This window comes from Ambystoma mexicanum, chromosome 3q (genome assembly GCF_040938575.1).
Source record: "Ambystoma mexicanum isolate Mex_15411 chromosome 3q, UKY_AmexF1_1, whole genome shotgun sequence".
Lineage (NCBI taxonomy): Eukaryota > Metazoa > Chordata > Amphibia > Caudata > Ambystomatidae > Ambystoma > Ambystoma mexicanum.
In genome coordinates, this window is record NC_090926.1 from 465,187,298 (window position 1) to 465,202,626 (window position 15,329).

The 15,329-nt window shown below is 47.1% G+C and overlaps 1 protein-coding gene across 1 annotated transcript in view; it reads right to left on the reverse strand.

Annotated features, from left to right (window-relative positions):
• Nucleotides 1-15,329, reverse strand: part of IK (IK cytokine) — a 433,474-nt gene that overhangs the window by 1,711 nt on the left and 416,434 nt on the right. The window contains exons 18-19 of the mRNA XM_069654229.1: nucleotides 2,103-2,211; nucleotides 1,195-1,229 (exon numbers count right to left, since the gene is read on the reverse strand). Of these exons, the coding sequence (XP_069510330.1) occupies nucleotides 1,195-1,229; nucleotides 2,103-2,211 (144 nt within the window). The remainder of the gene's footprint in view (nucleotides 1-1,194; nucleotides 1,230-2,102; nucleotides 2,212-15,329) is intronic.

Below are 15,329 nucleotides of genomic sequence, written 5' to 3' on the forward strand. Positions count from 1 at the left end.
GGCTGGAGGCTCCGCTGTTGTGCTTAGAAACAGCGAAAACATTGATTATTTATAATAAGCATCATACTGACCTTTAGAACTTACATGGGCATATTCACTGATGCCTGGCTCACAATGGAGCATGCAGACGCAAGGAATGGGGTCCAATGTGGGGCCCCATTGATCCCTACATGACCACCCTTACTCCTGGTGCATTAACGCACTTGGAATTCCAGATGAAACGACCATTTATGACAGAGTTAATCTCAATGACAGGGAAGAGCTTGCATCGCAGAGGCTGTAGTAAGACGAGACAGGAAATAATGTATGCACATTCACAGATTACAGTTTGCCCGAAGATGAATCCTTTCACTTATGGCAGTTAATACCACTCCATCCTTGCTGAGTAAAACCCATGTGCTCCTTCTAGGTAGGAACAATGCAAGACATTGAACAGGGATTTCCCTAACTTCAGGAGTGTGCGGTCGTTAAACAGTTATCAGCACAGAGATCTCACAGTTGAAGAGCAACAAGCAGGTCACGAATGTGGAGAATTGCTTGACATGGTATCAGTTTTTACCTTCTTCTGAATGAGCCACGAGACCTCTCCCATCATGCGCTATTTCACCAGGTGCTTTGTGAACAATTTAGGATATGTGACTTTTAGGCATGCTACTGGATCTTTTCAAGGATGATAAAATAATATTAATATACAGTGTGCTGTGACTCAGGGGAATCTGAGTTGGGAAACAGGATTCTGGAGGGTAAATAGGCATGGGGTTAGATGAGGAAAGGAGGAAAGCTGTGTCTTCATTGATGTGAGGACTATTGAAAAGCACCAGCCATTTTGTTAGCTCTGATTTGCTCAAGAATGGGGAAAGGACCGAATAATTGCCATTGGGTCCTGGTTCTTCCAGAAACTAGAGATTAGTGAGATCCTCCCGTCATTTGGACACAGGGGTCCCTATATGCCGAGAAACAACTGGGGGATTTGTACTGAGCAGGATGCCATGTCATGATTATGCTTCGGCATCTAGTGTCCTTCACTTTGAGGTTTGCAGCCTTTCTCTAAGGAAAATCCTAAAATCTCCATTTCCTGAATAAGGTTGCCTGGTACAATCACCTGCATCCCCCTTCACCTTTGTATGATTTTGCTCAGAAAGCTACCTAACACAGGAACACTTCTGTGAAACCCCTATTAATATTGTCACTCACCCATCAGCCTCCAGCTTCTTTCGCTTTTCGATAATCTGCAAAGAAAAAAAAAAAACATCACAGTTGGAATAATCAAAATGTAGTACAACCAGACAGCTGAAGAACCATGACAGAAACTCAAAGGGCAGGTCACTTCCCGAGAAAGCAAAGACTGGTATAATTGGGTTGTGGCCAAAATGTGACTTTGAACCTAGTGCTGATCAATGATAAAGGCCTATGGGCAGCTCTCGTATTTTACACCAAGAGGCAGGTCAAGGTGCATGAATCCGTTTATAAGACTCTGGTCCAATCATGTCAGAGGCTCAGGCTCAGACGCACACCCAACCTGAGGTACGCTCTGCTACCTTGGGCAACAGTGATATACAGTTCCAGGATCTAGTCACACTCGGTTGACTAGGTCCAAAGAGGTGAGCAACAATTCATGAGTTTGCTGCAGGCTCGGGTATGTACACGTTCTGCGTATGCTCTAAACCAGGCATAGAGTCGGGATGAAAAACAAGTAAAATTTATAAAGGGGATTATCTTTTTGTAATGATTATTCCAGTTTTCCTTTCATAATAGCACCTATGATCCTTTTTTCAGGTTTGTTAATTTCATCCACATCACTATCCACTCTTCTAAATACAAGGCAAAAGAATATGCAAAGGATTCCTACAAGATCCACCACCAAAGGGAATCACCAAATCGTGGATAAAACTGATGGGGAGAGGAATGTGCAGATGAGAATGGGAGAATAAGCTACATCAGGAAACATTTAGACCACCAATAGCAAATAACATTGTTCAAACATTAACAAGGGAGTAAAAAATGACATCAAGTCACAACAGCCTCATCTGTCGTCCTTGCTTTTTCTCAGTGAGAAGACCCCAAGGAAGATTTGTCTGGCATGGCCGCTGTCAAGCACTCACCGCACTGATCTTTTTCCACTGTCGGTCCAGTTCTGCCTTCTCATTGGTTTCTTTGAAACGCCGTGTTTTACGCCCTTCAGACATCTTGATGCCATACTGAAAAGCAGCTCTGCAGAGAAAGGATGGTGATGAAAAGTGAAAAATTAAATTATGTCACAAGGCCGAAAGCAAGGGGGAAAGTATGCCCACAGACTAGGATTGCTTTCATGTGCTGGACTGTGCCTAAACCCCAGGTGAGGGAAGCTAAGTGCGGAATGGATAGCTTGTATATGTGTCACGCTGTAGCAAGACACAGTAACAACATACTACAAGACACTTAAAACTCTGGCTAGGAAAATGTGGATTATTTTCAGTAAGTACATTTTAAAATTAGTTCATGCGGATCAAGTGCTGTGGTGCAGTGCGAATACTGAAAAGGTCCTGTATGTTTATTCGTTATTAACCTCAGAAAGGTTACTTTGGGGAGCAGAGTTTTGGCAGTGAAAAACTTGCTACTTTTCTGGTCCCATTTTTCTATGTTAAAGAAATTAATTGGGTGAGGAAATTGTGTAGAAGAACCATTGAGCCATACTGAGGTCAGAACAAGGTTTATGTGACTAATCTTCAGAAATGCAAGCAGAGGCGGTTCGGGTATTAAAGTAATTACTGGAAAGATGATGGGCGCGTTAGCGGCTGGGGATTCAGGTGGCTCCAGCCCAGTATAACAGAGTGCAGTATACAACATCTTTATATGGTAGAGGTGATGTGGTAGGGTACAACTCAATTTTTGGGAGTACTGCAATCTGATTTTATGGGACCCCTACCCTTTTTGTTGCCCCCTCCTTAATCTTTTAGGTTTTCTAATTCATTTTGGTGGTCAGAGGAACTTTTGCTGAAGTCCCCCAGCCACTACATCCGTTGTATTTACTTTTAAAGAGTATATGGTTGCGGGTCGTCCATGAGGTTCTTAGGCATAGGGTGCTTCTTAAGCATCCCTTTGTGCCCTAGCGTGATTATTTCACCAGCCATTTAGGAGGTAGGCTGGTGGCTGCATGTTCTTTTTGTTGCTTTCCTCCCATAGATCTCTATGGGACACCCTTACTTTTTGCTTTGTTTTCAATCCTGACCTGACATTTCTGAGGTAAGTAAAGCCTTCTGCTTTACTTCCTTTGCTTTGTGAAAATTGTTTATGAGGAGTATAAATAATCAAGAGTATTCGCCCCTTCACCCCACGAGGGAGGCACCACTTTGAGGCTAGGGAGGTGTGTCTGCTCCACAAGACCGCCCCCCTAGGGGTCTGGGCAAGTAGGCCCTCACTGGGAGAGACTGCCCTCCAGGGGACAAGGACTCTCATTCCACAAGGAACTCCCCATGCAAACAACACTATCTGCCTATATGGGATTGGATCCAATGCAACACCTGAAGGGATGATTCAATAAAGATGAGAGTGAGCCATACGCAGGGGAAGTCCTCTGATGTAGCAACGTCTTGGAGGAGCGGAGCAGTGTGGAGGAGCGGAGCAGTGTAGAGCTGCGGAGCATGCAGCAGCCCATGAAGGAAGAAACCCAATTGGAAGACACCTGGCGCAACGGACCGTGGGGAGACCGCTGCCAGGACAGAATACTGGAGACCATCCAATGTGGTGGCGTGACCACGGAAAAGTTGTGGTGGGCCTGGGGCCTGAACACCACCACAAACTGGAGAGGATGGGAGGAACAAAACTTCCCGTCGGCAGCCATACGCCGAGCACACAGACACTGCAAGACGCCAAGATTGAGTCCACAGTGGAGTTAAGAAAGAGGAGACGGAGTCAAGGAAAGCGACCTGTGCCGACACCAAGTCCTGAAAATCGTCCCACCACAAGTGAAGGTACCAGGGTTGAAAATAGAAGGGGGGGGGCAACCGGAACCACATATATTAATTGAAAGGAACTGCAAAGAGGACTGTAGATCATTGAGAAAGCACAAATGTGTATATGGGGGAAGGAGCGAGAAAGTTACCAAGTATAATTGTTGAGGAATAGTGGAAGCCATTACTAAGAGACTTTGATACTTGAACTTAACTTAAGAGCTGTTTTCAATCTTAAAAATCAAAGACAAAGAAAGGGGAACCCATTAGAGAGGACCCGGGACTGGTGGTGCCATACCATCATTAGGGGTATACCAAACCCTAACCACCAAGTATAAAGAGTCTGAAGGACTAATATACAGAGGAAGGAATGTAAAAGGCTGCACCCAGAAAGACAGAACGAAAGACATTGATAGGTCTTGCGCTCTCTGGGATAGCCGACCTATGAATATACAGCACAAACTAGACAAGCTCATGAAAGACACTAGGAACCAGGATCAATAGTTTCTATTAACTTGTTTTCAGTCAGTGGAAAAATCAAACTTGTTGCAAGTGGAAAAACTCTGAAATAAAGCTACGAGACACAGCTTTAGGGAAGGTACCAGAAGACAGATTTTGGCAATCTTTAGTTATTCATTTTAGTGGTATTGTCAGATAGAAGTATGTTTTGGACTGAGCACATTTTTCTTTGGACCTGTGACAATAGACTAGCACCCTTGGTTAGTTTGGTTAGGTAGGGAACATAGCGATAGGGCGAGTTAGACATTTTTACCATCGTATAAATAAACTAGTCAAAAATGTCCAAGGTGACTCCTCCATTTGCCCCGCCACAGGAGACTGATCAGTACATAAGACTATCAGTGCTGGGCGACTCGCTCTCTTTATGGATTTCTAGTATTTCTTTAAAACTGCACCCATCACCCAAAAGTGAAGTGTCATTAGGATACTTTGCATCCTTATATTTTTTGTGTGCAGCTTTTGGATTACAAATACAATGTGACCAGAGGTGGATGGGGAGGGAGAGAGGGAAGGGGGGCTGGAGGGGGGGTTGCTGCCCGTGGATGCTTTCCTACCATATTGTAAACTTTTTACTTGTGCACCTTTGCATTTACCGCAAATGGCTACGAAGAGAGGCTAGCAATCTAAGATGGCTGTCACATGAGATTTTTACCTGTCCTTTGTGTCGGCTCAGGCGCCACAAGGCCTGGCTAGTAGGGGGTTGCATGCATGACCCCCATAGAAGCAGCCCAGGTGAAGGCCAGGGCACAGGCTCATTTATTGTGGGGAAACTGACTAGTCTTTCAGACGGTCAGTACTGAAAAAATATGTTTCCCTTTTTCTTTTAACATACTGATTTTGGGTAACCATTTTGGACAATGCATCTTCCAATGCAGTGCAATGGGGATACTTGTGTATCACCATATACCTACACTCAAATGATTTTTGGTTACTTTTAAATGAGCCTAAAGACAAGCTGGTGGCAGCAGTTACTTTGTGGCGCGGCCATGTTAGGACTCTAGCCACTAACTAACCAGGTTAGGACTCTAGCCACTAAATGTGGCTAGAGTCCTGACATGGCCGTGCCACAAGGTTTTTCGCTTTTTCTTTGGCCTTCTTCCTGCCTTGCCAGGAATTTCCTTTTAAGGTCACGCATTTGCCCGTGAAAGCAGTGCTTTTCGCAGGCTACTGCAGGCCATGTGTGTTGGAAGCCAGGATGTGGGCTGGGACTGTCTGGTCCCAATCCACAAACTGGTTTCAGTATGTCGTGAGTGTTTGCATGAGTTTCTCCATCGGTGGTCCCTGAATGGAACACTGCTGCGGTGTCTGTGTGGGACAGGTCTTCAATTGGTTGGGCTGAGATTCTATGCTCACCTGGATTTTAGGATAAGAAGAGGAGTCCTGCAGCCATTTCTCTAGATCTGAAGAGGAACCAAGTATCCTGGTAACTGTGCAGACGAACAAAGACTCGTGGACTAGTCCTGAAGAGGCTTGGCTACCAAATCTTGCTACTGTCCGGGTGGAGCCCTGTCTGGCTACTGATCTCAGAAGACTGTAGTTGGTGTTTTGACCCTCTGGACTTGTGAGAATAACCAGTCTCGGCGTCTTCTCGTGGCTGTGCAGTTTGGTGTCTTCGGAATTGTCCCTGGGTCATCCAGTGGGCTGACCGACTCCAGTTTGCGCTACTGCGGTAGAAGAGTCGCCGTTCCACGTTTTGACTCAGAACTTCGGCGGTCTTTAGCTTGTCCTGCAAGTAGCCTTCCAGCAAAATGTAAGCACCCCACCATCAACGGGTCCAGAGATAGAAGGCTTTCTTCGACCAGGATAACTGTGATGCCTGCTGTCGCCATGCATGATGACAATCAGTAGAACTGGCAATCTCCCGTCTGGTAGAGTATTCAGAAGAGTCCTGCATCGGTGCCTGCTGAATTTATCCACTGCAAAGGGTTGCATTCTGCTCCTGGACCGGACAGGAACTTTGCTTGGACCCGCAGCTTCTAAGCATTTGCTACTGGATCCAACTGCGGGAAATCCAACCTCCAGCGATCCTCTTTTGACCTGTCAAGTCTGAGGAAAAATCTGAGTATGGGTGGTGAATAGTAACAACACTTACTGGTGCCCCTATCTCAAACCTTTAAAAGTTTGTGAAGAACTTCGATTTGCGTTATCATACTTTGGCTTTGCCAACACTTGTTACAAAAGCCCTCCAAAAGCTAGAAAAGCATTTTACTCACCAGTAAACTCCTCTGACAACCTTTTGGAACAATCTTCACATCCACAGGACCCTTTTCCCTAACTTTTTCCAAACTCCTAAAACTATTGGAAACGTAGAAGGCCCCATTCAACTTAGGGTTGGTCAAATTATTCCTGTGGACTGTTGGTGCTATAACTAATTACTTCCCTTCCCCTTTAGGTATTATGGGGGGTGAATTGATTATTCTGCACAGACTGTGACTGTATATATTGTGACGAATCTGGCAAGGTCATCACTAGACCGCGGGGGAGGGTCTTCCCCGATGTGGCCAGGGAAGGACTCCAACTCTGGGGGTGGCTATATGCAGGAGGACCACATGGGGGAATCTGGGGGGGTGGGAGGGGGACACCAACCTTGTTGGAGTGAAGAGGGCTCACTAGAAGACCCGTCATTGCCCTTCCCCCTTTTAGGGGTTAATAGTCACCAGTCATTGCCTTCCCAGCTATGTATGGCATATTGTAATATGGAACTTCCTGTTTAAAACCAGAGACAAACACATACTTGTTTCTAGGACCTACTGGGATGAGGAAGAGGGCCCAAGTAATGAAGATCACGCCTGTTGAGAACCACACAGTGCAGGCTACTTGTTCCACACAGCTAACCAATACTTGAAACTTTAAAACACCCGACAAGCCGGGAAGGTAGACACACCAAACGCAAGGCCAGTTGGGAAGCTGGAGAGATGCCGAGCAGATGAGATTGGGGCAGTGTCGAAGTGAAGGCTCCGAGACCGGAGATCCGCTTTGTGGAAGCAAGGAGCAAGAGACGGTCTACTGGGAGAGCCGTTGTAGTGCGAGGACCGGGAGCTTACGCAACGCTGGATGGAACACAAAGCTTACCGCTGGGCAACGTACAGACCGCAGAGAACTCCGAAGCCAGTAGAGACCAGTGTGCCCACACATGGAGATTGGGGTACTTCTAGGTGTTACGCCAATTGAAAGCAATTGGAAAGCCTGGCCGAACCCAAGCTGGGGCCCGGGGAACCTGGCAAGCACGTGAAGTTGTGAATGAAAGACAGGCAAAGGCCCAATACTTGCATGGAAAAGAATATGAACAAATGAGTGTTACAACACTGGCAAAGTCCTGGCAGGAGAGTACACCAGGCCCCTTTTGTTTGTGAGTCAGGAGACTCACCCCTGAACTGTGTTGAATACAAGCAAAGTGTTAGGGAGAATTCTCAGAAATGTGCTAATTCCCTCTACCTTAGAGACCCCCCCAGCAACTTTGCTGGATTTTGAGGACTTTATTTTTAACTTGGAGAGAGTGAGACCCTTTTAACCTGGAGAGTGTGAGACCCTTTTTCCCCACTCTCTCATGTATTTTAATGTGATTTTGTACACTGTTTCTTTTTGGTTGTGGAGACTCCATAGGCATCATCTTTTACATTGCATCACACAGCACCTTCACTGCAGTGACACAGGGAAGTCTTTCAGACTTCCCAAAGGTTTAAATACCTTCTCTGGGATAAGACATGCATTACTTATCGCAATAGCATTTCTGATGATTGTATCTGCATAGATTCGGACCATATGCAGAGAATGTGAATCTAAGCAGATGCAATCATCAGAAATGCTATTATGGTAAGTAATGCATGTCTTTGGATGCTTGTTAATCTGCTTAGAATCACATGCTGTGCACAGACTAGCGAGCAGTCCCCGGAGTTGGAGGTGGGTTGTAAGATGGAACAGTAGTGAAAAGATGTCTTAGTACTGCTTGTCCCACCTGAGAATCAGACCTAGAATGAGTGTCTAGGAAATAGTGTTTTGTAAAGGTGTGTACAGAACTCCAGGTTGTCGCTTCGCAAATAGACTCTAGGGGAACATTTGCAATGAATGTTATGGAAGCCCCAGTGCCTTGAGTAGAATGTGCTCTAGGCTTGAAGGGTGGCAGTTCTCTCTTAGCAAGAGTGTAACAAAGTGTGATGCATTTGACTATCCACCTTGGGATAGCTGACTTAGAGACAGGATCCCCTTCTCTGCCAGCTGCCACTGAAACAAAAAATTGGTTTGTTTTTCTCAGTGGTTTTGATCTTTCCAGGTAAATCATGACTGCCCTGCGCACATCTAACATGTGTAGGCTCCTTTCGGCCATGTTAGTGGGGTTCTGGAAGAAAGTGAGCAGTTCTATAGACTGGTTCACGTGGAACTTGGAAATACATATAGGCGCAAATCGAGGGTGAGTGCGCAGAACCACCTCATCTCTGAACAGTAACAAAAGGGTCTAGTACTGAAAGGGCCTGTAGTTCACTAACCATTCTAATAGAGGCGATAGCCACTAGGAATGCTGTCTCCCATCCGGGAGCTGGGTTGAATCCTCTTAATCCCTTCCATGAAAGCCTCAATAACTGGTATTTTCCACCACAAAACCTTTTGCTGTGACGTGGTGTAGGCTGAGAGAGCATCTAGGTGAACTTTTAAGGAATTGAAAACCAGGCCTGAATCCAGTAAGTGGGTCAGGTACAATACAATGCGAGTAGGAGAACAGTCAATGGTATTGACGCCCTTGATACCAGATAAAGCATTTCCAGTTACTGGAATAGCAATATCGGGTGTTGGGTTTTCTTGCTTCCCTGAGTATATCCATACATCTCTGAGGGAGTTGAAGGTGTCCGAACTCTATGACCTCAGGAGCCAGGCCGCTAAGTTCAGAGTTTGCGGGCATGGGTGCAGTGTTTCTCCCCTGTCCTGAGACAACATGTTGTACGGGCAGGGCAGTTTCATCGAGGGGAGAGGGACATCCCCATCAGATGAGAGAACCAGGGTTGGCGGGCCCACATGGGGGCCACCAATATCATGGTGACTGGTTCTTGGTGCATCTTTTCTTTTTTTTAAATTTGTTTTTATTTTCTCAACAATACAACAACAGAGACCATCACCTGGTCAATTACAACGATCCGATAACTCCCTGTCCTCCCTCCCAACTTTCAAGACCATAGCGTTCTGCACCACAAGTTCCGTGCACTGTAATTATTGTGAGTTATTCGCGTCATCACTTGAGGAGCCTTCCTCCTTCGGGCTGAACAGCGTCACTGTGAGCACCACCCATTGGAGTAGGTCATTAGAAGTGTCCAGTCTTTGTTGGCATTGGGCAGTCTCCAAGGCTCCCGTTTCGGCCGTTGACCATCTTCGGAGGTATTCCCACCACGTTGATAAGCTCTGGGTCTTGGGGCGCTTCCAGCACATGGCGATGCGTCTTTTTGCTAGTATGTACATTAAGTCCTTAAGTCTATTCAGTGGCTTATTCTTTTTGTTCCTGGGGTATCTTCCCAGGATGCATGCTTTAGGCGTGTGCACCTCCAGGGTGATGTCGGCCTCTGCCGCTTTGGCTTTGATTTGTGCCCAGAAGGTCTGTATTGCAGGGCATCCCCAGAACATATGAGCCATTCCTGCCTGGCGTTCATTACATTTGGGGCATCCCGTGGCATCGGCCCCGCTGAATCTAGAGATGATGTCTGGGGTGAGGTATGCTCTGTTCATAATGTAGAATTGTATTATCTGAAACCTGGCGTTTCTAGATACTTTCTTTCTTGTGGTATCGTGTTATGTCCTCCCACTCTGCATCTTCAAACTGTAGGTCAAATTCCAGTTCCCATTTCGCAGAGGCTGTGCTGGATAGTGCTGTCTAGCAGTGTTTCGTAGATTCTGGAGGTCTCGTGGCCCCCCCCCCTCCGCTGCCCCCAGCAGGCTCTCGATGTTGTCGTGGCCGGTATCTAGGTTTTCCATTGTGGACCAGCGGGCTGCTAGTCTTTTCACTACAGCGTTGTGCAGTAGGAACTGTCCCGTGTGTATCCCAGAGGCCTCCTGCAGCTCAGCGAAATTTAGGATACCCTGATTGTCCACCAGATCTCCTAGGGTGGCAACGCCACATGGCTCCCATATGTCTCTTATTGTCTTGTGGCTCCCCGGTCTATTTGCCATGATTGCCGCAATCGGGATCTGCTGGGAGTAGGGATCTATTAGTTTAGTAGCCTTGCAGGCTCTTTTCCATATCTGAGTTCCTAGTAGGATCAAGTGTGGATATTGGTGTTTTGTTCCTGGTGCAGTCCACAGCAGATCCCCGAGTAGCATTTGGGCGATTCCAGGCTGCAGCAGGCGTGTGTCTGTTGAGGCGTCGTCGGCCATCCATTGGATCACGTGTTTCAATTGTCCAGCCAAATAGTAAAGTTTGAAATTGGGGACCTTGAGGCCTCCTTTGTCATAGGGTCTCTGCATTGTCTCCAAGGCGACTCTGCGCCTACCATCTTGCCACAGGAATTTCCTGCAGAGCTTGTGCAAGTCATTAAAGAATTGTTATGGTATATTGTATGGTACGTTGGTGAAGAAGTAGAGAAGTCTGGGTAGTATTACCATTTTGGGCAGACCCACTCTGCCTGCCATCGAGAGTGGTAGTTTGCTCCAGAAATCCATTGATTTCCCAGGCCTTCCTTCGCCCTGATTGTGTTAAGAGCGTGCTCGGTCTTGGGGTCTCGGTGGACCTTAATGCCCAGGTATTTAAAGGAGGTTGGTTCCCATTTTAGGGCTAGTGTTGGGAGAGCTTCAGCCTCAGGCTCGCTCAGGGCCGCCAGGGGGTACAGGCAGGATTTACTATGGTTAATCTGGATCCCAGTATATCTTAGGTCTCTAATATGTAAGGCAGTATGTGTTTGGGTTTTAAATTTTTTATTTTTTTTAAATTTTTTTTTTTTTGGTAGAGGAGCATGTCGTCTGCGTACATAGAAATTAAGTGGGTCACCCCGTCTATCTCTATGCCCCCGTCTCCATACTCTTCTCTAAGGTATGCCGCAACTGGTTCAATGGCAATGATACATGGGAGATAGGGGGCATCCTTGCCTAGTGCCCCGGGATAGCCTCCATTTGTCAGAGAAGGTATTATTGGTGCGTACTCTGGCAGCAGGGTTAGTGTAAATGAGTGTGACCCACTTGATGTAGTTAGGCCCTATTCCCATCTTGGACAAGGTAGCCAGAAGCCATTTGCAGCGGACCGAGTCGAATGCTTTAGAGGCGTCTAGGGACGCCACTGCACATTTCTCCCATCTACCTTTGGTACTGTAAATTACATGATGCAGCTTACGTACATTTTCGGTGATGGTTCTACCAGGCACGTACCCAGTTTGGTCTTGGTGGATTAGGATCGGGATGGCTCTGCGTAACCTCATAGCCAGTATTGCCGTCAAAATCGTGTTGTCCGCATTTAGTAAGGACAAGGGTCTATATGAGCCGCACTCTGTGCTGTCTTTGTTGGGTTTTAACAGTGGGATGATGACTGCTTCCCTCATGGTATCTGGGAGTCGGCCTGATTCGTATGCCTCATTGAACACTTGGGACAGTAACGGCGCTAATATGTCCTCATAGGTCTTGTAGAACCTCTCCTGGGAGTCAATCCGGTCCAGGTGCTTTCCCGGAGGGTAGTGATCTGATGACGGCTGCAACCTCCTCAGGGGTGAAGGGCCTTCTAGGGACTCTGCGGTTTGTTCCTCTAGGTGTGGTAGCCTAATGCTTTCCAGTACATCCTCTATCTCTGTGTCAGTTGGTGGTGAGGAATCGGTATAGAGGGCCTGGTAGTACTTCGTGAATGTGTGGTTTATGCCTGCTTGTGAGTGTGTGTCTAGGAAGCCTGCATCGCGGATTAGGCAGATGGGTTTTCTAGGGGCTTCTCGCTTATAAAGGCACGCTAGCAGCTTCCCTGGTTTATCTCCCAGGGCGTGACTTCTTTCGAAGTGTTTCGCGTAGCTAAGTTTCCCTAGTGCCTCCCAATGTTGCAAGCAAGCCTGCTTTAGTTCGACTGTTCTGTGTATGTGAGCAGGGTCAGAAGAGGATATGGTTTCTAATTGTTTCAGCTCTTCCTCAGCGCGCGCTAACTTTGACGTGATGGATTTTTGGGCTTCCCCAGTGGCGGCTATCATTTCCCCTCTAATCATCACTTTATATGCCTCCCATGCCGTACTGATGTGCTGGACACTGTCTATATTTGTCTGCCAGTAGTTTGTTGTACTTTGTCTTATTTGCTCGCAAAATGCCTTGTCTAACAGTGCTTTGCTTCTGAGTCTCCATGTGGGTATAGGGGGTCTGGGTGGCCTTATTGTCCATGAGGATATCAGGGGGGAATGGTCCGATAGTACTCTAGCCAGGTAATGTGTGTCCTCGAATGCATCTAAGTGTTCCTCGCTCACTACTATACTGTCAATTCTGGTGTGTACTGCATGTGGAGGTGAGTAAAAGGAGTACGTTCTACCTTCTGGGTGCTGGGCCCTCCAGAGATCCTGCAGGGCGTACTGTTGTATGAGGGCATTTAATATTTTGGCGGGAGGGGAAGGGCGGGAGTGTTTGCTGTCGATCTGTCCAAGCATGGATCTAGGGTGCAGTTGTGGTCACCCCACCATATTAACATGCCATTCTTGCACAGGCTCAGCCGGGTGTACAACGAGCGGAAGAAGATTGTGGCGTCGTGGTTGGGGGTGTATGTATTCACTAGGAAAAGTTCTCTTCCTTCAATGGTACCTCGTATCAGGACCATTCCACCTTCATTGTCAGTATTAGTGTGGATCAGGTTAATGGGAATGGAAGGGGCGATCCATATTAGTACTCTACGAGCATAGTTAGAATACGTGGTGCCCATCAGGGTTCCTCTCCAAATTTTGGCCATCGCTGCTAGCTTTTGTGCGTTCAGGTGGGTCTCTTGCAGTAGGGCGATTCCTATTTTGTGGCGTTTGAGAAAGGTGTGGACTCTCTGTTGCTAGATATAGCTGTTCAAGCCTCTAACATTCCATGACATGACTGACTTTATTATCCATGAATGTGGCGTGGGTATGGGTTCATGGGTGGGTTACGCGGTGGTTCTATCTCCTGGTCTATCAGTCTGTGGTCATGGCATACTCTTATAGCGACTCTCACTTGATCTAATAGTATGTGGTGTTTCTGGTGGTCTTGATTTGCCCCATTAAAAACTCCAATCGGGATTTCAACATGCGGGTTCCCTTCCCATTGAACACTAAACTTTGAACTCTCAACTAACAAAACTAGTCTAGCGGGGTTCCCCCCCGTTCTGACTATCCAGTTTCCGCTCCATTCGACCTACGGTCTCTTGGTGCCCTGTGGGCGGGTAACTACCCAAAGAGATTCTGGGGGTGCAGGAAAAACTGCCTCAGTAGTGTCCGTTACCAGGCAGGACATGTTCGGCCAGCTCCGGGTAGCTCAGTGTTGCCGCAATCTGCAAGGTGTGGCTACTTTCTGTTACCCTATCAGAGGGTGGTATTGGTTGTTTTTTTTGGGGGTGCCATTTTACTGCGCTTTACGTTGTCTTCCTTCTATGTCTGGGATCTGTTCCCTGTCCATCCATTCGTTTACTTCTGTGGGTGTATCAAATAGGTGAGTCTTGTTATTTAGGATGACCTTCAATCTCGCTGGGCATAGTAGCATGTATCGCAAGCCCGCATTTTTCAGTCTGGCCTTGATGTGGGAATATTGGGCTCTGCTTCTTTGGACCTGGAGGGTATAGTCCGGGTAGATGGCAATTTTTGCAGAGTCTCTTTCTATGTGGCCATCTAATCTTCAGTGGGCTAACATCGCCTCTCTATCTTTATAATTGAGGACTTTGGCAATTATTGGCCTTGGCAGATTTCCTCCTGGTGGTCGTTTGGTGAGGGATCGATGCGCCCTTTCAATAGTGAAACCCTGTGATAGTTTGCCGGCTCAGACTTCTTGCAATAACAGATTCTCTACGTAATTAGTGGGGTCATTTCCTTCAATTCCCTCCGGCAGTCCAATAATTTGAATGTTGTTGCGGCGTGCGCGCCCCTCTGCCTCATCTGCCCTGTCTTCGAGATTCTTTACTTTTTGGGTTAAGGCGTCCACTTCTTTCAAGAGGTGGGTCTTGGCTTCGGTGTTCTCCTTTACCTGGGACTCCAGTGCCTCCGTTCTGCTCGCAATGGAAGGCACGTCTTGTCTAAGCAAATTCAAGTCAATGGCCACGGCGTCCATTTTGTTCTCCATTGTTTTTTGTAGTGCCATGATGGCTTCCAGGAGCTGCGAGTTGGCTGGTTCGGGAGGCCCGTCCCCCGTAGCAGGTAAGGAGGTGGATGTGGCATCTAGTCTGGTAATGCCTGTGGCTGCGAAGGTCTCCATGGTTGTCTGCCTGTGCTTGCCTCTGGTGCCTTTTACGGACATCCCCTTGTGTACAGGCAGGCTTGCCGTGTCCTACTCCAGCTGTGCAAATGGTATCAGTGGTTTGCTTATATCAGCGCTACTCTTGCACAATGGCAAGCTCCGTGGCACAAGCGTGTCTACCTTCTATCATGTGGTGTGCTCGGGATTTGCCCTACAGGGTACAGTGGTGTGGCCCCAGGGGGGTCCTGCTTGGTATGCTGGGCTGGTTGGCCGTGTGTTGCCTGTACCCTGCCCGGGCGCTAGTGTTATGTTGATGTCTTTTCTATTATATGTTAATGTGTTATCTGATTCCCATTCCTTGTTCTACTGATGGAATCCTAGCTATTGATGTCATCAGAGCAATCCTGAGCTTTGTGTTAGAATGTTATTCTTTGAGGAGTCAGTCTACTTGTGCAGATGGTTGGGGGTCTCTACTACCCAGTTTATCCCTACAAGCAATAAACCATTTGTTCAACTTGTTGTGCCCAGTTTATTGCTTTACATTGG